At 29.1% G+C, this 26043-nt stretch overlaps 1 protein-coding gene across 1 annotated transcript in view; it reads left to right on the top strand.

Annotated features, from left to right (window-relative positions):
• The window catches only part of LOC111684819 (nipped-B protein), a 193100-nt gene that overhangs the window by 5184 nt on the left and 161873 nt on the right, over nucleotides 1-26043 (top strand). Inside the window, exons 3-6 of the mRNA XM_046956292.1 lie at nucleotides 1154-1893; nucleotides 20627-20791; nucleotides 20847-21025; nucleotides 21090-21530. Of these exons, the coding sequence (XP_046812248.1) occupies nucleotides 1154-1893; nucleotides 20627-20791; nucleotides 20847-21025; nucleotides 21090-21530 (1525 nt within the window). The remainder of the gene's footprint in view (nucleotides 1-1153; nucleotides 1894-20626; nucleotides 20792-20846; nucleotides 21026-21089; nucleotides 21531-26043) is intronic.

Genomic DNA, 26043 nt, shown 5'->3' with positions numbered 1-26043 from the left:
GGTCGCAGGAGTGTGTTCTCATATCACTCTCTGCTTCCAGAACTAAACCGGTTTGTCCGTGCCTGACAAGAAGGGAGAAAATTATGTTCCCTGCTCTCAGTGAACGATAGCAAAGTAGATGCGCTATCGTCGTCCTCATTGTGACAACTTCTACAGTAGTTATTATATATGTAAGTGCCTATGACATAGTGTCGTGTAATTACTGATACAAGCTAGACTTCGAGATATAATAAGTGGTTTCACTAAACCACCTGATTTGGGCTTTCCCATACAGTTCATTAATAACAAGTTTTTTTACAGTTAGTAAAAGAAAGGCATCGATTTCTTAATCATATAACATCGCGCCATTTATAGCTAAATTAATAGCTATACAGTTACTCCGACATTTATCGTGACCAGGGACCCATATTAGCGTTATCCTAGAATGTCTCGCTATCTCATTTCGATAGATTTTTGATATCAGCTTTGCTGTCAGAATATACTTATATCCCCAGATATGTGATAGTACATAAGCCAATTCAATGCATTTTGATCGCAGATATTTCTGCCTGGAAAATAATACCGTAGTTAGGCAGTTTGAGGAAAAAATATTTAACCGTCTTGTGTATACCTGAGAAAAATTACGTACATCAATACCCAACATACCCCCCGGGTATGTCATACAATTTATATGGCTATTTCATCTTTTTATACATTTCTAGTGTATAATTCAGATAATTATTAAAACTAATTTAATAAAACGTCTGTATATATAAATTAAATAGTTTTTGACCATAAACCCTAAAATTTTAGCATTTTTCTTTAAAGTTTTTAAACATCAAAACATCAATAAATTTATTAAAAATAGCCAATTTTCTTTCATGCTTGTAAGTAGACTCTATAATAATTTGAAAACTGTAATTATTTTTTAACTTGATTATACAGATTTTTAATGCCTATTTATAGTTAATAGTATCGATGAGTTGCCATATGACAATGCTAGAATACACAATACACACATATATTCCAGTAAATAATATAAGAAAATCGAACTGCAAACTAATATACTTCTAAAAAAATTGTTAGTTAGCAACTCGTTTATGTTATAAATAAGGACATTTAATTTATATATTTTTTAATTTCTGTTAAAATATCAAAATTCTTTTTATTCAAGGACTTTACAAGAAAATGATGTGCATAATAAACTATTATATGATTCCAAAGTTAATCAATCTACAATTGTAAAAATACAAGATTGTAGTACGAGCATTATTTCATCAGTATGTAATTCAACTACAATGAATAACAATACATCGAGTACCAACAAGCAAGATGAAGTTAATAAAGATAATTTAAGTAACCCGGATAAAACTAATTTAACGAGCACTGTGGTACAAGCAGATTTTAAAAATGTTTTAAATATGCAGAGGCAGTTATCGAATGCTATTCAACCGAAGAATATTAGTGAAAGCTGTAGCCCCAAAAGTAGTTTTCTATCACTAGCGGTGACAGCAAAACAAATAGCAAAGGAGTCAACAATAACAATAAAGTCTTCTCATGGTTGCAACAATTCTCGTCTTTTGGTACGTATAAATCGAATTAAAGCCGAGGATGTACGTCTTATGCAACAAAGTATTAAAGAATTTATAAAAAAGTCACCAGAATTGGCAAAGAAAATGTGTTTGTTAAAGTCCGACATATCAGACGTGGTGAAGAGTGAAGCAGAGGACATACATTTGGAATTAAAAGACTTAGAACAGCAAATGGAAAAAGAGATCACCAAAGTGAATGTTTCGGAAGAAATCAAATCCGCTGTTTTAGATGACACATTCAATATTATGAAAGCACATGAAAAAGTAGCTCAAAAACGTAAACACCCGACAGCTGTTGAAGATATTCCACCGGAATTAATATGTAAGTATACTAATACAAATAATATCCCAGTTAGCTATTATATCTTTTTATAAGTTTTCCATTAAAAAAATCATACACAATATTAAAAAAGTGCTAAAGCAATAAAGTCTACTTTTCATGAGAGCAAAAAAACTTCTGAAATATTGCACAAAGACACAATAGTAAGTAGTATGTCCAAGCATGTTTTTTCAAGATCTCGTCGAGCGCTTTCAGGTGAAAAACAAAAAAATGGCACGAGTTTAAAAATTTTAAATGTCGTAGGTACCCTACTTTGAGCCGCCACAGCTCCGTCCCTGGGGCATCTGCGGGGTTCATCTTCAAAACTCCTTGGCTACGCTCACGCCAAATTTTATCCCGATCGGATCAGCCGTTTAGAAATGCCGGATTTATTTCCAAAAAATTTCCATACTGCCCCACGTGCATTCTATAAACGTTTACCCCCTTATTCACAAACAAAATGTTTTTATTTATAAAAGGGTTTTTCTGTGTAGTTTGTCGAATGTTAATGTCATGTCCATTCACATTTTGTGAAAATCTTAAAAAGAAACCATTATTGAATTAGAATCTTAATGGTCAAGTCACCAGATATACAATGAATACAATGACTTGAAGGAATACATTGTTCAATGTTGTTTTTCTGGGTCGAAATGCTAAACATTGATGGGTCAGATGGATACAGCTTTAATATCTAAGACTTATTAAGGACAAATAAATACATTTTCATCGTAAGTGCCTGTCAAATTTGATTTCCTGAATAAGCTGAAAAAAATTTTAAATTGTCCGCCATATTATCCAGTTTTTTTATAGTTGAAAATTATTACCAGAAGCTTGTTAGAAAAGTATATGACAAAGGAAAGGAAATTTATGCAAATCAGTCTTTAAAGACCGGAATGGGATTTTGGGGAGCTTAAAATCACTAGATTTTATTGATTAGATATACCGCTCAATTTTTCGGAGCTTTTATGATCATTACGGCGTCCCATTTTTTTGAAATATAAAGTATAACTGTTCAGTTGTTATGGCATTATAACATTAATCGATTTAAGATGCAAGATTTTGCCTAGTTTCTTAAAAATATAAAAATCCTTATTTTATTATGGGTATAGAAAAAAAGTAAAAAGAAACAACAAAAGAAATCCACTCCCTTTTTTACATAATTAATAATAAGAATATGACCGTTAAAATTCCATAATTTTGTAATGCTCCAATATTAAATTTGCAAGATATTTGCAAAATATTTTAACTAAAAAGCAAACAAAGTCTTTGAGTTATGTTATGAGTTATGTACTTTTTATATTTTTCGTAAAAATTACTGAGAATTTTTTCAAACAAAAATCAATAATAAAAAACACAAATAATTTTTAAACCATAAGGCACAATCAAAAATCAGACAATGATTCTTATTTTTTGAAATTAATTATAAAACTCACTATGCGATATTTACCTTTAAAAGACAGTAAAAATTATCGGGTTTCAACAGAGATTAATAGAAAATTGGTAAAATTTTTTTACCACTGATATAATTGAATAAATTTGCAGAAATTAGATTAGATAATTGGAATTTTTTGGTGATTTTTATTCTTTGTTTAGAAAAATAAAAATCATTGATTGATTTCTATTTTTTGTTTGAATAAATAAAAATTACTAAGTGAGTATTATTAAAAAAATCATAAATAATTTTTTTATTGAAATAAATAGAATAAAAATCAAAAATTATTTTTATTTTAAATTTTTATTATAAAAATCAAGAAAAACGTTTATTGATGAAATCTATTAAAAAAGGTTCGGGAAATATTTTGGTACATTCAAAACATTTCTATGACAATTCTTTCATACTAATTTTTTTAAGCAAAAATTTCATAGATAATAATTATTTTCTGTCTCTAGTTAAAATATATATTTTTTTCACATGTGCCCCTTACATACCACTAAGTTACCACAAATCTCTTAAAGGAAAGATATTAGACCTGAGAAAAAAAATTCATAAAAAAGTCTGTAAAAAATGTCAGTGACAAATATTGAAAAAAAAACTATTGTTAAAGCTGGCTACACAATATAATATTCAGTAAAACGACATGCCAAAATTTTCAAATAAAATTAAAAATATTGTGTTGTAAATACAAAATGTAATAAAACTTACTGAAAATACGGATGAAAAATTGAAAATCATTTGATTTTTTTAAATTTTTTGATAATTTTCAAAACGATTGGATTTTTTCATTTTATTGGAGATTTATTTATTTATTTTTTTATTTTATTTAAACAAAGAAAAATATAAAAATAGAAACAAATTTCTAATGAAAACAGAAACAAAATGAAAATTTATGTTTTTTCTTTGAATTTTTTCAAATTGAAGTTTTATTTTATTTCAAATCTAATAGTGTAAAAACACAATATATTTTCAATTCGATTTTTTTGATTATCATACCAATTTTCATTTTATTTTGTTTTGGCAGTATGAAACAAAAATCTAACGACTTCTCTCATAGTGTGTAGACAGCTTAAGTAAAAATTATTTTTTTTTTTTTTTTGATATCCCACTCGTATCCAATTATGGGACTATAAAACCTTTAAAGAAAATTATATAAGCTTTCTTTTGAGCAAAATTTTTAAATATTGGTTCTAATATTTAAATAAAATCTAGTATGATAAAAATGTACAACTTAGACCTCCTCTAAGTTCGGCAGTTCTAGACCGATAGTGGTGAAAATTTGTGTTGTTTTTTGTTTTTAAAGTTGGGTCACTTGACACGAAATGACCCATATATTAAAGAGTCGCTTTACAGCCCAAACGGTTAAACCTTCATGAAATTTCGATGTGTAATTATATAATGTGTTGCAAAGGTTATTTATTTTGGTGCCTTTTAGGACCTACATAACTTTTCAACTAAAAAACAAAATAATACATTTGTACATATATCGGGTACAACTTATTAAATTATCTGATACCTGTTTTGTACGTTTTTAAATTTAGTTTTTTTTAGAAATCGGGTGAAAACTTTATGTACTTTTCACCACAACTTTTTATATTTATGTAATAAAATGTAAACAACACTGAAATATTTTTTAATATAAAGTTTGCTTTTTCACTGAGGAGAAAAAAAGTACGTGGCTGAATGATAATCTGCAAGTCTTTAATACTTTCACATTGGCAAACCGAATTCATCGCAAGAAATGTAGGAAATTTTAAATAATTTTAATATTTCTTAACAAGGGTCAATGTTAGGGTCATTATTATTTTTGTTATATATAAATGACATTTATCATGAATTATATTTCTTGAAATGTTATACGTATGCTGATGATATACAGCTTTTATCAACGTTTGACTTATTATCTCTACAAAATTCTGAGGCGCATATTAATTCTGAACTTGATCTTTTAGTTGATTGGTCAAAACGTAACTTCTTACAACTAAATGCTATGAAATGCAAGGTAATGGTATTTTCTAAACAATATATTTCTTTAAACATTATTCTGAATAACGAAGTATTAGAAATTGTTCCTCATTATAAAACACTTGGTATTATTTTGGATGATAAGCTAACATTTAGTTTTCATATAAATTCAGTAATTTCACGAATTTCTTGGACATTGAGAAAGTTATATAATATTGGTTTTTACTTGCCCTCTTCAATAAAACGTCGTGTTGCTTTATCATTGTGTTTACCTTTATTAATTTATGGTATTGAAGTTTACTCATGTACTTCAAACTCCAACATTGACAGATTAAAAAGATCCTTTAATAGTGTAGTACGTTATATTAATGGACTTCGGATTAGTGATCATGTTTTCAATATTACGTTGATTTACTTGGTTCGGTTGAGAAAAATGATTTTCTTTTTTAAAACTATAAAATATGGTAAACCTTACTATTTGCAGAATAAATTTAACTTTGCTATTTCAAATAGAACACATTCTTTAATATGTCCAGCACATGTTTCATTATTTATGACGAAATCATTTTGTGTTAACATAGCGCGCTTATGGAATACTGTTATTCCTTACTAGGAACGTAAATTTTCACATTCATTATATACATTTAAAAATATTTTTTTGTCGAATTCATAACTAACCCTGAGCCTATTTTTAATGATATTCCACTATGTAAATGTATATTGTACAGCCATTTCCCCTAAGTTTTTATAAAATATTTAATTGGTATAACTCATTTGTTGCAAAAAATCTTTTATATAACCTTATTGCATTTCGCTTCTATTATGTTTTACTGCCATTTTTAGGCTAATAATATTATCTTTATTTTCACCAATTTATAGAATACTAATCAGAGTGTGCAAAACTTCAAGTCTAACTATTAAAAATAAGAAAATTACATTTATAATTAAAAAAAAATTATAAATAAGGAGTGAGATCGAAAAATTCTTAACACACGTTTTTCATTACATTTTTCAACCAAAGTATTATTTGCTTTTTTTTTTTTGATCAAGTTACCTTTGAAAAACATGTCAGTTATTATGTGTAATGTCAATTATATTATTTTTTTTGTTAATCTGATTAAAATGAGTGACCAGAAAAAAGTGCGTACTGAAATTATTAAATATTTTCAACTAAACCCAACTTGGTCTTACAAAAAGTTGGCCAAGCATACAAAGGTCTGCCGTCAAACTGTTTCCAATGTTATTAAACAGTACCGGGAGAACTTGTCAGTTGATAGAAAACCTGGTTCACGTAGAAGGAATGGTCCACATGATGTTTCTAAAGCCAAAAAAATAGAACGCATTTTCAAAAGAGCTCCCAACACATCCGGTAGGAAAGCAGCTCGGTTAGCTCAGTGCTCGGACTATTTGGTACGAAAAGTTAAAGCTAATGCAGGTTTAAAAACATACAAGGCTCAAAAAGTTCCTGACAGGAACGCTGCTAAAAATTTAGAGGCCAAAAACAGAGCACGGAAATTAAAGTCAAGTTTTATAAAAAAATATTCTTGCTGCATAATGGATGACGAAACGTATGTTCTGGCAGATTTTTCGCAACTTCCAGGTCAAAAGTTTTATGTTGCTGATGCTCGAGGGAATGTTGAAGAAAAGTTTAGGACCCAAATGCAGACAAAATTTCCCAGAAAGTTCTTGGTATGGCAAGCAATATGCAGTTGCGGCAAAAGAAGCCAATCATTTGTTACAACGGGCTCTATAAATACCGAAATTTACATCAAGGAATGTTTACAAAAAAAGGCTGCTTCCATTCATAAGACTTCATAATGTGTCCACTTATTTTTGGCCTGACTTGGCTCCTGATCTGTCACTATGGTAAACAAGCCCTTGAGTGGTACAAGAACAATAATGTGGTATTTGTACCAAGAGAGGCAAATCCTCCAAACTGCCCGGAGCTAAGGCCAGTGGAGAGATATTGGGCTCTTGTTAAAAGAGAATTGAAGAGTACAAAAAAGGTGTCCAAAAGTGTGGTAGATTTTAAACGGGGATGGACTACATGTTCGAGCAAAGTGACAGAAAGCACTATAAAAACGTTAATGGAAGGGTTTCCGAAAAGGGTTCAAAATTTCATCACTAGTGATTAAAACTATAAAAATATTTTTTTTTTTTTGTAAATTGTAATAATAATTTGAATCAAATAAAAAAAAATAAAGCTGTAAGTTTAGTGGTTTCTTTTTTATAAACATATATGTATGTTAAGAATTTTTGTATTATAAGTAAATTTAATTGTAGACTAGCCAATTAGGCCCTATCGGCTTACGGCCATTGTTTTTCAATAAATAAATAAAATAAAATATTTATTGAGAAACATCAGACAAAATGAAAATTTAAATAATGTTAATTTGACTGAGGTAGAAGAATGTGATTCATGAAATGTGGTGAAATACATTTCGATTTTTGCTATCACATCAAATGATGAATAAATTTTAAATTTTAAAAATATTTGCGAGACACATTTTAAATCAAAAATCCTTACTTCCGTTCAATCGGAAGATTTATTTTATACATGTTTTAGGACCCTTTAAATATCCACGCTAAAGTTACAAGAAGAGCAGTTATATTTTAGTTTTGAGCAGTAATATTTATAAATTTGAAAAATCAATTTCGGAAGTGATCCTGTATTTGAACATTGACTATTAATGTAATAAACATGGACTTCAATGTAGGAGTTGGTCAATTATGGACCAAGATCTTCATAATTTAAAGAAGAAATTATTTTTTTTAATTTTATCATAATGGAATGATTTATTAGCTGTAATCTGATTGTCTGTAAGAGAGTTCATACGAACTTCATAAAATTAGGTTTACGTCCCGAATTTTAACAATACATCGGCATACTCTTTTCTATTTGGCCCATGTACTTTTGCGACTAATTTATTTTTTATGACTTGCATGCCCAAATGAAAAATAAGTTTTAAGTTTAAAAGTCGCATATCTAAATTTTTTATGAAGAACTTTAACATTCATGTGAACATTTAAAGAAAAGTGGGAATGTTAAAGTTAAAAAATTTAGATATGCGACTTTTAAAATTAAAACTTATTTTTCATTTGGGCATGTAAGTCGTAAAAAATAAATTAGTCGCAAAAGTACATGGGCCAAATAGAAAATAGTATGCCGATGTAGTGTTAAAATTCGGAACGGAAACCTAATTTTATGAAGTTCGTATAAACTCTCTTACAGACAATCAGATTACAGCTAATAAATCATTCAATTATGATAGAATTAAAAAAATCATGAATTTAATTCAAAATGTTGTACATCTGGGAAACTATTATGTGATACAAAGGTGAAGAAAAATAAAATAAATATACCAATTACATTTCCTTATAGTCCATAGAGTACTAATATATTTTTAGTTTTTTCCTATCAATTCGATAACTAATTATTAAGAGCAAAACATGAAAAATGAGCCAATTTTGAAGTTCTAACCATATAGTAGTATATAGGTGAAACTAATTGTCAAGGACCTAAGTCCCCTGTCAAAGATCTAACTGGTGAGAATGTATTAGTAGAAGCACAAAAATGAACACAGTTGTTCAGAAGGTACTAAGTAAAAAATGTATTTTTTGACGTTATTCTTTGTGTGTTATTAATCAAATTTTATATGTCAGTGAATGAAAATATTAGTTATTTATTTTTTTGAAAAGATATTTTATCTCAAAACATATTATAAACACGTCTTTTTATTATTTTTTTGTTGAATTAAAAAAAGTATATAAAATACTTTTTTAATTTTCAATACTAAAATGTACAGCTTTTCATTTTTCAATTTTAATTAAAATAAAATGTCAAAGAATAAAAAATATTTTTTTTTGTAAAATATAAATTATTTTCGGGGTTTTAAATAAATGACAAGTATTGAAAAAAATATTAAACATTAAGTCTTAAGTGATAAGAAAAACTAATAAGTGGTAATGTACTCGCAATTTTGCGAAGAAAATTTGATGTTTATTGAGTGCGTTTAGTTCTCACAAGTTTGTTTTATTCTCTTAGAGCTCGTCTGTGTGAAGAGAATAAAAATTTTTCTTTAATTTTTCTTTTCTTTGGTTTTAACTTTGAAAATTCATAAGTTTGGTAGTTTTTAACTTATTTTTAAATCTGATATTTTGTTTTAGGGAAATAAGTGTAAAAGGAAACAAGAAAAATAATATAAAACTTTATAGCCAAAGTTACGGTCGTTTAGGTAAAATAACTCACACTTTTTTTAATTTTATAATGATCTACTTTGGGCATAAGATAGTAAGTTTATCTTTTATTACTTTGGTAAAGAATCAAATTAAGGAAGGTTTCCAAAACTTGTCATTTAATAAAAATCTGTGAAAAACTGGATGAGTTATGATAAGTTTTCTAATAGCATGTTCCTTGATTTTTTTAATATTTCCATTATTTTTGTATAAAAATGTTTATAAACATTTTTTAAACTTGTTATAAAATCAGATGGATAGAAAAATTATGCAATATTTTTACAAAACAAAGCACAACTCAGTATCTTATTCATCGATTTTTATAAATTCAAATTTTCAAAAGTAATAAAAGCTGAAGTTACTACATAATAGTCAACGAGTTTCTTTACTTAAAAAGCCGTAACTCAGACATTTGACCGTAAATTTTGGATTAAAAGGCAGCACTTGTATCTTTAAAACAATCAAAGTTGAAAATCGGTTGTAAACTACCAAACTTAAAATTTTTTAAAATTAAAACTTCAAAAGCAGCTCTTTTTCTCATCTTTTGCTTTTATAAAATTAAAAGTATATTCGTACTTTATGGACCACAACAAAATGGAATTGGTATATGAGAACCCCTGCATTTTTCGTATATCACTGTGATATTAACATTACATTTAAATCTTAATTAACTTTTGGAAAAATTGGTGAACTTGTAGTAATTTGCGTGACATTACTGATATATAAAAAAATAGATATTTGGAAAACTATTATAGTTAGAATCTTCCAAATCGTTAAGTGGGTTTTTTATTTATATTGCTTTTGAGGTAACAACTGTTAAAAATTCTTTGTTAGAAATTTTATTAACAAATAATTGTCGGCACTCATAACAACAGATAAATACTAACGAGATATAGACTATAAACATTGCCAGTCTAAAGGTTAGACTATAGACTGTAATATAGGCAAATCCACTATTTTCAAGTGTAGTCTATTGTCTAGCTTATATTCTTTACTAAGGTCTAGTATATATGTAGAATAATCTATATTTTATTCTATAGTCTAATGTGTAGTGATTTTAACAAGATTAATTAAGATTTATTAAATTTTTGGACATGGTTTTTATTTTTGAATTGAATAACGGTATCGATATTTTAGCGTTATCGGTATTTTAACTTATTTAAAGTGTTTATAAATCAGTTACCCGGTTAACCGAAAAACTGTTTTTTATTGCATATTCTGTTTTTCGTAAACCGGCTTTTTAAAAACATCGAAGTGCGAAATTGTATGTTTTTTTTATTTTTATTGCGCATCATATTTTTATAAATTTTGGATACAAAATTTTAGTATTATTTTCCGTTCGTGTTTATAACAGATCTAACATTGTTTAGCAATAGCTTATTTTATGTATATAAAAGGAAGATTTATAATTTCAGGAAATAAGTAATAAGTTGGTATTTAAATTATTTAATTTAATTTCAAATTCTTTATTTCAATAACCTAGTCTATATAGGCCATAATCGGTTATAAATTTCTACTTATTTTAAAATTTTTGTATAGTAGTATAGTGGAGGCAGATTATTTTCTTTTTTTCGAAATAGGAGTCAAAATTTTCGTAATTTTCAGTCATCAGCCGACGGTTACACAAGTGCAACGTTTACAAATCATTTACATTATCTTACCTCTACTCTCTCTCTCGAGAAAATATTAGTGAAATAAAATAACTATTAACAATAAATAAAAACCGGGAAGATGGACGTAGACGACCCTCCCCTTTCGGGGAATAGGACGAAACCTTAAAAAGACTGAAAAAAAGAATATTTAATTCAAGCGCAGAAATTTTTTCAACAATTAATGAACAAAATACGGGTGCTGATCCAAAATATGTTGTCATTAAATCAACAAACGAAAAAAAACAACTTTATTCAGTGTTTTGCCATAGAAAAGGCAATGAAAGGTGTTAGTAATGAATACTCAAATATCAGTATGCTAAGAGATGGTAGCATTCTCGTATTTGCAAAAACCCAGAAAGTAGCTGAGTAATTTATTTATATTTTAAAATATTTAAAAGAACAGGGAATAACTGAACTCTACAAATACATTAAAGAAGACGGTAAAAAGTACATACTGGAAAAATTTTGCTATATTTTAATTTACAGAAAGTTCCAGCTAGAATAAATATTTCACATAGTACAATAATTGTTAACACTACTAAATCTGAAACAACACAGTAAAAAAACTCTCAAACTCCGAAAACCAACCAATTCTCAACCAACAAAATCTACCAAAACATCTCACCAAATAATCGATTTATCTGAATCAATAAATACATTTAAAACTTCAAACCAAAATTCCACTACAAAACCAACTCTCTCAACATTAAAAAAATGTATCGAACAAAACATCAATACAAACTCCCACTATAAAAACAACTCTCTTTATTAACAAATAACTCAAACTCTCAAGTAGACCTGTTACATAAAGAAAACGGTAATAAATAAACATCATGGGTATTCACGCTCTTTTTTAAAACAATTATAAACTAATAATTAGTTCTGTAAATATTAAATATGGCTAATTTTATTATAATACAATGGAACATGAATGGATTCGTCAACAATTTCAATGAACTTCAACTATTAATAAATAAGCGCAATCCTGATTTTATACCTATACAGGAAACTCACTTTAAACACAATTATAATCCCATACCCCAAAAAGGGTATACTTCTTATTTCTATAATATCCCTTCCAACAATACCTCAAAACAAGGTATATGTGTTCTGATAAAAAACAATATTCCCCATAAAAATATATATCCATAAATTCATGTATTTCATAATTGAAATACATCTAAAAATTAAATTTACTGTAATATCATTTACATTCCACCTACCCAACCTTTCTACCAAAAACCTACCAAAATTAGTTATTATAGGCGATTTCAACCCATGGAATTCTTCTTGGGGCTCACCATGTAATAACCACAATGGTCCTACACTAGAGAATGCCATTTTGTCCAGCGATTTATATGTACTAAATGATGGTCGCCCAACCCATCTTTCTACTCACGGAACTCTGACTCACGTCGATGTATCCTTCTGTTCACCAACTTTGTTAAATTTAATATGGGATATTTTGAATGAAATGTACCGTAGTGATCATTTCCCTATTATCATCACAATACAATAGGGAAACAACGGAGAAAAAATTGATGCTGAATTCCAAAAAAGACCGGAGTTATTAAACATTAATAAAGAAGCACCACTTATAACAAATGCTATAAAAGTAGCAAGGATAATCAAAAATGTACCTTGGTGGAATTCCCTATTATCTTCAATACGTATTAATAAAATAAACGCCTTTAAAAAAATTAAAAGAAGTCCCACCACTACAAACCTTTTAACATATAAAAAAGAAAATTCTATCTTTCGAAGAGAAATAAAAACACAAAAAGAATTAACGCTGATGATTTCTTCAAAGAAAAGGATATAACTCTTGTCGAAATAAAAAGTTGTTTAAGGAAGGATGTAAAAAAATCCACTCCTGGTTTTGATCGTATTTCTTATAAAATGATAAAAAATATTAGTCCTGATGCGAGGAATCGATTTTTGCAATTATATAATAACATATTTCACACTATCATGATACCTACTGACTGGAAGATTGCATGTAAGGAGTGAGATCGAAAAATTCTTAACATACATATATGTTTATAAAAAAGAAACCACTAAACTTACAGCTTTATTTTTTTTATTTGATTCAAATTATTATTACAATTTTTTATGTATTTTTATTATTATGCATTCCTAAAAAGTTTTTGGAGTGTTTTGCAAGTTGTGTTGTTGTTTTTACACGTTTTGTTTGCAATTTCTGAAACAAAGCGACATCAACCTACTTTGTTGAATGCTGTCAAGCAACTAAAGATAATTTTTGTAATTTTTACGCTCTTGCAATGAGTTTTATTTCCGATCGGGTTATGTACGTGTGAATTGCCGAAAATCTTTGTAATCAGAACAATATGAACGCGCAACGCTGACCTAAAGAAAAGGGTAATAAGTAAACATCATGGGTATCCACAAGGGTTGCCAGATTCCGATTCACAAAAAGCTGGACATTGGGTTGTAAAAAACTGGACAAAACAAAAAAAAAACTGGACATAAAAAAACTGAGAAAATGTAAATGTTGGTTTTGTATAAATAATTTCACAGTGATACACAAAAATATGTCATATCGCGACTCAACACTGCCTACATCTCTGGACTTTTTATGCAAATATACTATTCGACATCCCATAACCAAAAATTCTATAAAATATAATTTGTTAATAATATTTGTTTTGACCATATATCCGAATTTATACAAAGTTTTCACAAAAATACATTTCAATTTAGCTGTTATTTTGACATATAACGATACTTTAGAAAAATATACATCTTCGCGGATTTGTTTACTAATATATTTAATAAATATTTTGAAAAATTACTCAATTGTTTACGCGCTTTAGCGCAATTTAAAAAAAACTCCGTATAGGACTTTTTGGAGCACAGATTTGACGATTTCTTTCGAAATATGAGTTAAGAGACTTTATGGGGTATATTTGACCAATTATAATAACGTGTAGCGAATGTAAGCATTGCATCCATAACTTCAGAGCTATTTACCTGTGTAAAGGCAATCATCCACACTCGCAGAAGAACTGGCTAAAATTAAGAACTTAACAAAATAAAAGTAAACCTCGTTTTCAGCTTTATCCATAAAATCTAAATAAAGAACTAAAAGTCGCGGTCCCAATGATACAGTTGAAGCCAAAGGTATCAAATATTTGCATGTATCGCGATTATTGATCGTCGTACGATTTTAAATGTTATTACAACTTTTGTATTTTGTTTTCATTTTCCTTATTTTCCTTGTATTTTGTTTTCATTTCCTTAGAAGAATATTAGTTAGATTTATATTAAATAAATATATTTTGGTTTATCTCAGAATTTCGACTTATTATCACAGCATCTGTTTATACAGAATTTTAAGTAGGTCTAGAAATTGCATTTTTACTTTCAATTTTAAATTTAATTTTGTGGACTTAATTTACTCCCACCAAATTTCATAAAAATTGGAATGGTTTTTTCATATAAGTACCATAAGTGCTTTATAAGGAGTTCCTATAAAAATATTAACGGAAGGACGGACAAGATTTGTTCACCCCATAAAGTGATTTTAAGCTCATCAGTGCACCAAAAGGTAGTAGTAAAATATTTAAAACAGAGACTTTATGTATTATTATTTCAAAATATTACAATTAAATGAATTTATTGCATTCTTTACAATTTAATTATCTAAATTTACATTTTTTCGGTTAAGTCTGTCACATAAATACTAAAAACAAAAGTAAGTACAACATAAAAATTATTGACAAGTTATTGTAGTATACTAAAAATTGTATATTTGGCTGGACAAATTAAATTTTAGCTTGAAACTGGACAAGCACCAAAAAAGCTGGACAATCCAGCCAAGTCCAGCCAGGCTGGCAACCCTAGTATCCACGCTCTTTTTTAAACAATTATAAACTCACAATTTTGTTCTGTAAATATTAAATATGGCGAATTTTACAATAATACAATGGAACATGAATGGATTCATCAACAATTTCAATGAACTTCAACTATTAATAAAAGAGCGCAATCCTGATTTTATATCTATACAGGAAACTCACTTTAAACACAATTATAATCCCATACCCCCAAAAGGGTATATTTCTTATTTCTAAAATATCCCTTCCAACACTACCCCAAAACAAGGTATATGTGTTCTGATAAAAAACAATATCCCCCATAAACATATATCCATATATTCATCACTGCAGACAATAATAATTGAAATACATCTATAAATTAAATTTACTGTAACATCACTTTACATTCCACCTACCCAACCTTTTTCCCAGCAGGATCTTATGATTATATTTAATTCTGTTTCCCTACCAAAATTAGTTATTGGCGATCTCAACTCCGGGAATTCCTTATGGGGCTCACCATGTAATAACCACAATAGTTGTACACTAGAAAATGCCATTTTGTCCAGAGATTTATATGTACTAAATGATGGTCGCCCAACTCACCTTTCTACTCACGGAACTCTGACTCACGTCGATGTATCCTTCTGTTCACCAACTTTGTTAAATTTAATATCATGGGATATTTTGAATGAAATGTACAGTAGTGATCATTGTTTACTAATAAATGGTCTAAATACTCTTCCGATCAAAGTTTTTCCCATTGTTCATACATTCAAAAAACACGACTCGCAACACTAACTCAAGTAATAGAATTGACGCTGATGCTTCCTTCATAGAATTTCAGTACGCACTTTTTTCTGGTCACTCATTTTAATCAGATTAACAAAAAAATTAATATAATTGACATTACACATAATAACTGACATGTTTTTAAAAGGTAACTTGACCAAAAAAAATCAAATAATACTTTGGTTGAAAAATGTAATGAAAAACGTGTGTTAAGAATTTTTCGATCTCACTCCTTATTATTCCTATTCCCAAAAGTAAAAGTAATAATCTGGATATTAAATCATACAGGCCTATTTCTTTATTACCTTGTATTAGTAAAATACTCGAAAAAATTATCGCTTCACGTTTATATTATTATACTGAGAAAAATCGCTTTATTTTACGTAACCAAGTTGCATTTAAAGCAGGTGGAGGTTGTACAGTTGCTTTTTTACATATCGACTTTTATGTCAATAAAGCTCTTTTCTCCCGAAATCATGTATCCATTCTCTCTATCGACTTTGAAAAAGCTGAGGCCGCTTCTATATTAAATGCTATCTATATTGCAAGCAAAATGGAATTTAAGACAGTCTATTGGTGGTTAAGTCAAAACCCAGCAAAAAAAGTGAGGAAAAAGAAGTGAAATTTTCACCACAAATAACATACTTGAAGTACTTCCAATTTTGGTGAAAAACCTATGAATCTTACATTAGCGTGTTATTGGAGGGCTGTTGTTCATTTTTGACAACTATGAACTACATTTAATCTTATTCTGATATTTGGATGTCAAAAATAAACCGAATTCGTTCAATGACATGCTTATGTTAATTTCATTGGTTTTCAAGTTTGAATATGTTATTTGTAGTGACTTTTCTACATCTCTTTTTACTTTTCACTGGGTAGTTTAGTTTAGTAAATCTAATAAATAAAAAAATTAATAATAATAATAATAACAATTTCGTATTTTTTATGTTTGGGGTTGGTTTGTTACATTTCAGAAATTTTTATATTATTATCGAGTTTATATGCCCGTTATACTACACTAAACTCAAACACCAACTCAAAAACTCGCTCTAAGAAAATGTAAATTACTTTTTCCACAATAATCTTGAACCAATTTCGAAAAGATAGCAGATAATATTTTTTTAGATATTGTACTAAAATCAAGACTATCAATCGCCCTTTTCAAGAATATTGTACATTAATGGTATTATATATGTATTACAAGGTCAGTTTATATCTTCTATGACTTATTCCATGTACCTAACTAATGACAATGACTCAATGACAACTTCTGATCTGTATAAGATTGCTTTCTTATATATTAATGTACATATTTATTCAACAATTCATAATACTTCGCAAAATGTCCCCCTCCAACTAAATATTAGTATATTTTAAAGATTTTCATACATTTCGGTTAAGCGGTTCAATTGTTTTTTTATTTTCAGTTAACCGACAAACCGGTTTTCAAGGAATGGTCAATTTTCGGTTAATCGACAAACCAGTTTATTCAAAAGTCAGTTTTTATAAACACTTCGGTATCAATTTTTATTATTGGTATTCGATGTATTTCGGTATCGGTATTTTAGTGGTAACGGTAGTAGTGCTTAAATGGTATTTTAGCGGTAACTATTAGGGTATTCAAACGATTGATTAATCGTCTATCGGTTAATCGATCAATTTTTGACGATTAATCGCTCGAATAAATGAAAATTGACAAATTTCAAATAACGAATAAACCGAATAATTTATATCAAATAACCGATTAAGAAAAACTTATTGTTTAACACTAAAATTACTGTATACTTATACACAGTTCAATATATTTATAATACATTTTTATTATGTATTAATTCCTTGATTACTTTCCTATAATGAAGAATATTTATTGGATGATTTTTATGACAATACTTCAGAAACATTGTAATAAGTTGTTCTGATTTACCTAATTCTAGAATGGGTTCATGCAGAAACATTTCAGATTCCATGTTTCTAAAGTAATTTTTTAAAGTTTTTTTCAGCAATACATAGTTATACACTAGTTAATTGGAACGTCTGATTTCTGGAACTCGTTGATAAATCTCAAACTTAATATTTTTATATAGAAGAGGATTTTACCCCCACAGAAAATTTTCAGAGTACTCGGAATTGTAACCAATGTTGTGTGCTTTACTTTGTGTTACTTATAATTTGATTTACTTGTATATAAAATCTGGATATGAAGTTTAAATTTTTAATAATTTTTTGCATTACATCTTAATATACTTGTGATTAACATTGTATATGAGAACAGAAAATTAAAATATAAACAAATCAAGTGTGCTGTAATTTAATCAACAAAAAAATTTTTCATTTATCGAAAAATGTTTTTTGGATCAACATTTTTTCAATGTTTAGATGAATTTTAAGCAAAATATGTTGCTTAAAATTAGGATCATGCTATAATGATGATTGGAATGGCCTTTTACGTATGAATGAATTTGTAGATACATGTATTTGGGTAGCATTTAAAAAAAAAAACATATATCTTTAGATACTTCTTAATAAACATGTATTTTAACTAGAAAGTTGTTGTAGATACTTTTTGATACACTTGTGTTCGAGCAAACCAAGTATATCAGTTAGTGTGTCATTTTCAAGCGGCCATACCTTGTGTAAAGTAAGCCAGAGTGTGTGTAAGTTTGTAAGCACTTTCGAATACAAAATAAGCAACACAATATCAATGTAGTAAGCTATAAATTTTCTCTTGGGACATGAAAATAAAAAATTTCTAATACATGAGAGAAAGCTTAATAAACAAATTTTAATAGAATTGAATTTAAAAAAGTGAAAAAATTATAATTTTGTGTGTTATGGGAAGAAAAATATTGTAGAAAAGAAATAATATTATCAAAAAAAACATCCATTTTCCTTTTATTCGATTAATCGAATAATTTTAAATTATCCGATTATTAACCGGCCAACTTAAAACCTCAAATAATTATTTGTCGAATAAACCGAATAAGACAAAACCCCGAATAATTGAATACTCTAGTAACTATAGATTAGCGATAACGGTTGCCAACCTTGTTATGTAGGTGTTTTTTAGGATTTTTTTTTCGCATATACTATTTTTGTTAATTGGAAAACAAAGAGAAAACTGTAAAATTGAAAGCGCATATAAGTGTATAGAAAAGACACTGTCTATAGCCAAGGCGAATTCAGATAAGGTGGTGGCAGTTCTGCAACAACAACATTTCCCATGTATTTAGTTTTTGCTTTTGGTTTTCGTAAATGTCAAAAACCATAAGTACGGCGAATTTTTTTAATGAAAAATTTTTGTAAGATATTTATATTATATTAAATAATAAAGATAAAGATATTAAAATTCGTGAGGAAAATATATTCTGAATTGAATAATGTTTGTTTCCATCGAAAAATTCTATTCCGTCAGCTTAATTTGCAAAATTTAAGTAAGTGCCAGTAAAACGTAAACATAAAAAAGTACATATTCATGAAAATATTATATTACGATTGAATGAATATTTGTTGCGAATGGATAATTCTACTCCGGCGGAGTAATTTTCTATATTTGGCCATAATGTAGCAGCCGTCGGACGGGTAAATACCTCATATGGGTTTTGTTATATAAAGCGTTCCGGAACAGACTTTTTTTAGTTAATCTTTTTATCTACATAGTGTATATATAAGACAATATCGTTTAATTTGTAGAAGTCAGTTGCCGCCAGCCGGGTAAATACTTCATATGCGTTTCTTAATATTAAGTGTTCCAGAAGAGATTTTTTTTAGTTAATCACGTTATCTACACAATTTTAATATAAAATATAAAACAATATAGTGTAATATGTTAACATTTAATAAAAAAAATATTTTTCTTAAATAACATATATGTATACATACCAATTATGCCATTATTTAAATAAAATGATATTTGTTTACGAGACACTTGGTATTTTCAAATTTTTTACATAAATAATTTAAAATATTAACGAAGTTTTTCTCTGTTTAACGGACATTTTTAAATATAAAAATGTAAACAACAACAAACTTTGACAGCTAGGAAAACCAGGCGAATTAAAAAAAATTATTAGCTGATTGATTAACACCACCTTATATGAATTCGCCTTGGTCTATAGCTAAGCGCATTTACAAAAACAAAAGAGTAGCAAGCGCATAGGGCTTGGGCACCCTTGGTTTGGATGCTGTTGGCGTCATTGCGTTGTTGGTTTTTTTGTTTTTCTGTGTTTTTCGTTATGTATGTTTAGATGCCTTGTGTATTTTGTGTTTTATTTCGTTTAGCGCTGTTGTTGTTCTTTTTGTTTAGCTTTTGATGTAATAATAATGTAGTCGGGAAAAAATTTAAAATTTATAAAAGATGTTTAAAATACACTATGGTGAAGTGTATATAAGATTCGGCACAGCCGAATATAGCACTCTTACTTGTTTGATATTAAAAAACAAACATTTCTGTTTAAAAAAATATATTTATCCATCATGATATTTTTTGTATTGAAAATAAATTTTAATCCAAAACAAAAAACAAATTCGTTGTTTGTGATATTTATCAGATGAAATAAATATTAAACAACAAATACTTGATTTTTTTTTTGCAAAAACCAATGGAGTACATGATCCGTTAAGTAGTTTAATGTAATACGGGTTTGAATCATGCTTATTTTTTTGAATCTTTTTTTCAACAAATAAAAATTTATTTTCAACAAAACAGATGTATAATAAAAATATTTAAAATAAAATTAAAAATTATGTTTTAATTATAATTTTTTAAAGTACAACCTTTTAAATATTTTACTAAAAGTAATATTTTTTATTTAAAGTTACAAAGCCAAAAGTACGAAGAGTAGAGCGTAACATGTCTGCACATATCCCTAAGTGTTCAAAAGATGATGTTCTACGTTCACAAACATATCAGCAATTTATGCGTAATATGGAACAAATAATTGAGTTATTGGATGACACGGAATCACCGAACTTCGAGTCTGGTATGTAGTTAATTTTATGTATATAAATATATATTTTTTTGAACTATTCATTCAGATGACGTTGATGAAAATATAGAGTGCATTTCGGCCAAGATGTTAAATACCATGAGCAATGACGTAGCAAAGCTTAAGGCCAAAAATGTTCTGGATTTAATACCAAAAAACAAGCTAACCTTATTGATAAACTATGCTATGCGTAATGTTTATTTAGCAAAAAATTACTCTGCAGGTCCAGTAAGTAAATTTAAATTGATTTTTTCTACTTTTTAATAATATATTTTTTCTTTTTGAAATATAGGATGATGAAGATGAAATTTTTGACGATGAAGTTATGGAAAAAATATTGAACGCAATTGAGGCTTGTTTACTTATTTGTAATATATATTCAACAGTGAATGATTTAAAATTCCTGCAAGAAGACAATATATCGCTTATTATCAAATTCATTCAATTTCAATTGAGGGAGACTATTTTTCCGTCATATGATTCCGTATATACTGTAAAAAGTATGAAGAAAAACGACAATAGAAAAAAAACAAAAACTCATCAAAACCACAACCGAAATCTTCATTTACTTTATTCTAAAGTCGTTGAATTAATGAAAGTTTTTGTAATGTTATTTGACAAATGCATTTTTGTAGATACTATTGTATTACCTCTCTCTACACTTGCGATTGAGCCATTTTTTGTGGATAATATCGATACATTGCAGTTTGTATGTTTAGAGCTAGTTACAACGGTAAGTTTTATTAATAAATTAATTTCTTCTAATCCTCCATTCTTGGCATTTTGTGTATTTAGTGTATATTCGTTTTTATACCTACACCACTATATGGAATTTGAAAAGATACTACAGATTTTTGTAACGATCGGGCCTCATTTGACCCTAGAACCCTTACATTCTCCCCTCCAGAAAATGACTTCAAGGTCAATATTCACTTATAAACACTAATAACACGATTAAATTCTACATAAAAAACTTTGAAGTAGATGTAAATTTATTTACCTAAATTTATAAGGGTTTTCCCATATTTATCCCTGCTCCCCTACAAGCCCCTATAAGAAAAAGACAATAACAAGTAAAAATATTACAGAATTAAGGTAAATAACAAATAAAATAAAATAGAATAATAATCCACATTTTAAACATACTTACTAGTGTATGGTATCATATAGTCGGCCATGTCCGACTATGTCCGACTTGTTTATACTTGTTCTTATTTTTAAACATACAATGACAAAAAATAAAAAATCAGGTAATATTAAATTAATTAAACAAGCGAAGAAATTTATTTTTCATAAATTTTAAACTAATAAATATAAGCGGTTTTCACTCTTGGTAGAGTATTTAATACCCTATTTTATTAACACCGACTTTTTATAAAAAGCGTGACAAACCTTTTGTTATTTATTGTAAACTCGTCCAAAGATTGTGTACAGCAGTACAACTTACAAAGGGTTGAATTTGAGAAAAATGGAGATTAATTGAAAAAGTAAAATCAGTTTTTTTGAAAACTTCTTTTTACTCGATTAAAGAGTACAAAATTCTACATCACTAGTAAAAATGTCAATGTCGTATGTTGTTGAATTTTTCTGCTACATAGCTTTAAAGTTGAGAAATTTCTATTGTTTTTGCAAAAAATTGAAATAATATAAATTTGGACTATTTGGAACTTTATAACCTTTTTAATACTTTAAAAGTGATATTTTTATAATAAACAGTCAGTTAAGTGTAATCGAAAAAAAGAATGAATTAAAAAAAAAACATGTGAAAATATTTTTATTATTTTTTCATAAATTCCATTTTTGCGCTATTTTTTGATTTATGTAGTGTTTTAAATAGGTATTGAGTAACATTTAAATTATGTATTAAACTACAATATTTTGGCTTTAATAATTTGATTTTTCTTAATACCTACTATACTCACATGGTCGTGAGTAAAAAGTACTAACGATCCCAAGTCCAGTTTTCACAAAGAATTGAGAGCTGGTTTTGATTACATAGTTCATCCTAACCAGCACTATGTGTGTTTATGTTCCTAAATAATAGGGAACTTATAGATTAGGAATTTTATAGGTTCCTAATAAGCTCGGATCCAGTTATGTCTGGTAAGATCAATTTATATGATAAAAATCTCCTTCCAATAGACAGCGACACATGAGAAGGCTAAAATATTTCAGATGAAGAATAGTTATTAGGTGGTTTATAAGAGTGATAAAAATATTAACAAGAGCCGGTTTCGTAATGCTAGATTATCCATATTATGCACTGAGTTTTTTGTAAAAATTTATTTTTGGAATATTACTACAGGGTCCTAAGGGTAAAAACAACGGTTTTTTAATTTTTAAATTTTTGCACCTTTCTTTGATGTCATCTCCTTCATTTTGAATTGAAAAATAAAGTAAACAGATCCATAATTATTTTCTTAAAAAATAATTATAAATTTGTTTTTAATATTATTTTTATAAGCTTAAATATTGGTGTACTCGCTTGAGTACGGTGGGACTATCCATGCCTATATTTTCATATATCTTAATTATCTTTTAAGGATGTTTATGTCCTTTTTGGTAAAAATTTTAGAAGGCTACTGCTAATCTTTATAATAAAATCAGTTCACATTTAGTATTTTTCATTATTTTTCCAAATATTGCCAAGAAATAGACAAAAATACAGTAATTACTGGATGATCTAGCAGACAACATTTCCTTTGAATGGAATTGTATGACAGTAGTGCCAGTGAAGAATATATCCCATATGATTTTTTAATTAATTTATTTTAGTACAAATATCAATAAATGGTAGAAATAGTTCACAGAATACGGTAATTCACAGAGAATTTCTATACATTTCATAGAAAATCTAATAGAAAAATTCTCAATACTAATTGATTCTAATTTTTATGTAGGAAAGTATCAAAATATTAAAAAAAATAAAAATTTCTTTAAAATTTTTTTATTTTTTTGTATATTGTCCCTTTGTACCCATCCGAGTACAGCCCAAAAATGTAATTTCCAAAATTTAAATTGTTTTTTCTTAAATTTTATTTTAAATTAACCCATAATAAGATACATTTTGCAACAAATAATTTAAATTGATTAATTTTAAGATGGTTGGGATCTAATGGGTAAATATGTATGTGTATTTTTATGTGTTTTAACATATCGATGAACAATAAGTTAAAATTATAGCTCCTCTGAATTAATCTCCATTTTAGAGAATTAACTGAAAATCCAAAAAGTTCCCCTAATGAAGCCCATAATGTCGCCTAGGTTACACCCTGCTACATCTCCTAGTTCATCGTGGAATCTTTTACCTAGCCATTTCAGTCTCAGACTCTGTAATCTGGACAGTGGCATAAAATATGCTCTACTGTCTCCAGTTCTTCTTCGTCCTCACACAACCTGCAAAAATCCTGTGTGTTACCGACCCCATCACCCCTAAAGGCTCCAATTGAGCAGTGTCCGGTTATAAAATCCTTGTACTCTTCCTGTCCAATCCTAATAGCATTCTGGTTGCTTTTGGATTTAACTTCGGCCATAGTGTTCTAGAAACCCTATAATCCAGTCTACTGTACCAGGATTAGTTGGTGTTTTTTTTTGAAATATAGTAATGACAAATGGGGGGTTTTACCGAGTTGACCCTTCTATCGAGCTCCAGATCCGAGACCTGTCGGGCCAATTCATCTGCAATCTCATTACCCTGTATGTCACAGTGTTCTGGTACACAACACAGCTTGAGTGTGTATAACCTGACTAACCCTTCCAGGTCCTTTTTGCAGCTGTTTACCAAGCTAGAATGTAACGTTTTACACTGCAAAGCTTTAAGAGCTGCCTGACTATCAACATAAATCGTCACTTCCGACCCCCTAGTAATGTGTGTCTTAATACCTCGTACAGTATTCTAGTGTGGCCTACCCGCTTTGGTCTTACTAGAGCTGATTCAAACAGTTTGAATAAGTTCCTAGCTGCTACACTCTCAACATATTTCTCAATTGGGAGCAGATTCAGAATAATATCCAATGCTGCTTGCGGTGTACTGCCCCTGGCACCTGTTATGCCGATAGAAGCACACCTTTGAGCCTTACTGAGTATTAATCTGTAGCTGCATTTCCTCATTCCTACCCACCACACAGTACAACCATAGGTAATGATGGGCCTTACTACCGACGTATAAATCCAATTTACCATGTCTGGTCGCAAACCCCAATTCTTACCAATAGAGTTTCTGCACGTGTAATAGGCATTGAGCCCCTTTTTAAGCCGTTTCTGTATATTCTTCTTCCAAGACATTTTTTGGTCGAGGAAGGTCCCTAGATACTAGGCTCCTTCTGATAATTTCCGTTCAACGCCGTCTAATCTCGGCAAGCTAAAACTCTCAACTTTATATTTCCTAGTGAAAAGTACTAGCTCCGTCTTAGATGGATTCACACCCAACCCATTCCTGTTTGCCCAGGTTGATAGATCACTTAGTGCTGACTGCATGACCTCACTTATCGTCGGGAGAAATTTACCTTTGACCAGTAGCACCACGTCATCCGCATAAGCGACTATCTTCCTACCTTTAGATTCAAAGATCCTTAGGATAGAGTTGACCGCCAGTAACCATAGTAGGGGAGATAACACTCCTCCTTGTGGTGTACCCCTGGTAACTCGTTTACGAATCCTATCATCCCCTAAGGTTGAGTTGATAATTCTGCTATCAAGCATCGATACTATCCAACTCACTAGGAAATCCTGAACTCCGAGTACGACTAACGACTCTCTGATGGCCTCTATTCTAATGTTGTTAAAGGCGCCCTCTATGTCTAAAAACGCGGCTAGAGTATATTCCCTATGCTCTAAACCGTGCTCAATACAACCAACCACCTCATGTAACGCACTCTCAACCGACTTACCCTTTATGTAGGCATGTTGAGCATTGCTAATAAGACGGGTATCTATATTGCTCCTGAGATAAAGATCTATCAGACGTTCTAAAGTCTTCAGTATAAAAGACGATAGGCTGATAGGCCTGAAATCCTTAGGTTTCGAGTGGCATGCCCTACCGGCCTTAGGAATAAAGATTACCCTAACCTCTCTCCACCTTCTTGGAAGGTATCCCGTGAGGAGACACCTCTTGAAAATATCAGCTAGAAGTGCCAATGCGTCTTCAGGAATATTACAGAGCATGGCCGGAAAAACACCATCCGGACCCGGTGATTTATATGGGTCAAAAGTGTTCACCGCCCAGCCCAGTTTGTCCCTAGTGACTA

This window comes from Lucilia cuprina, chromosome 2, assembly GCF_022045245.1.
Source record: "Lucilia cuprina isolate Lc7/37 chromosome 2, ASM2204524v1, whole genome shotgun sequence".
Classification (NCBI taxonomy): Eukaryota; Metazoa; Arthropoda; class Insecta; order Diptera; family Calliphoridae; genus Lucilia; species Lucilia cuprina.
The sequence above is the reverse complement of the archived record's forward strand: the minus strand, read 5'-3'. Positions and strand labels throughout refer to the sequence as shown.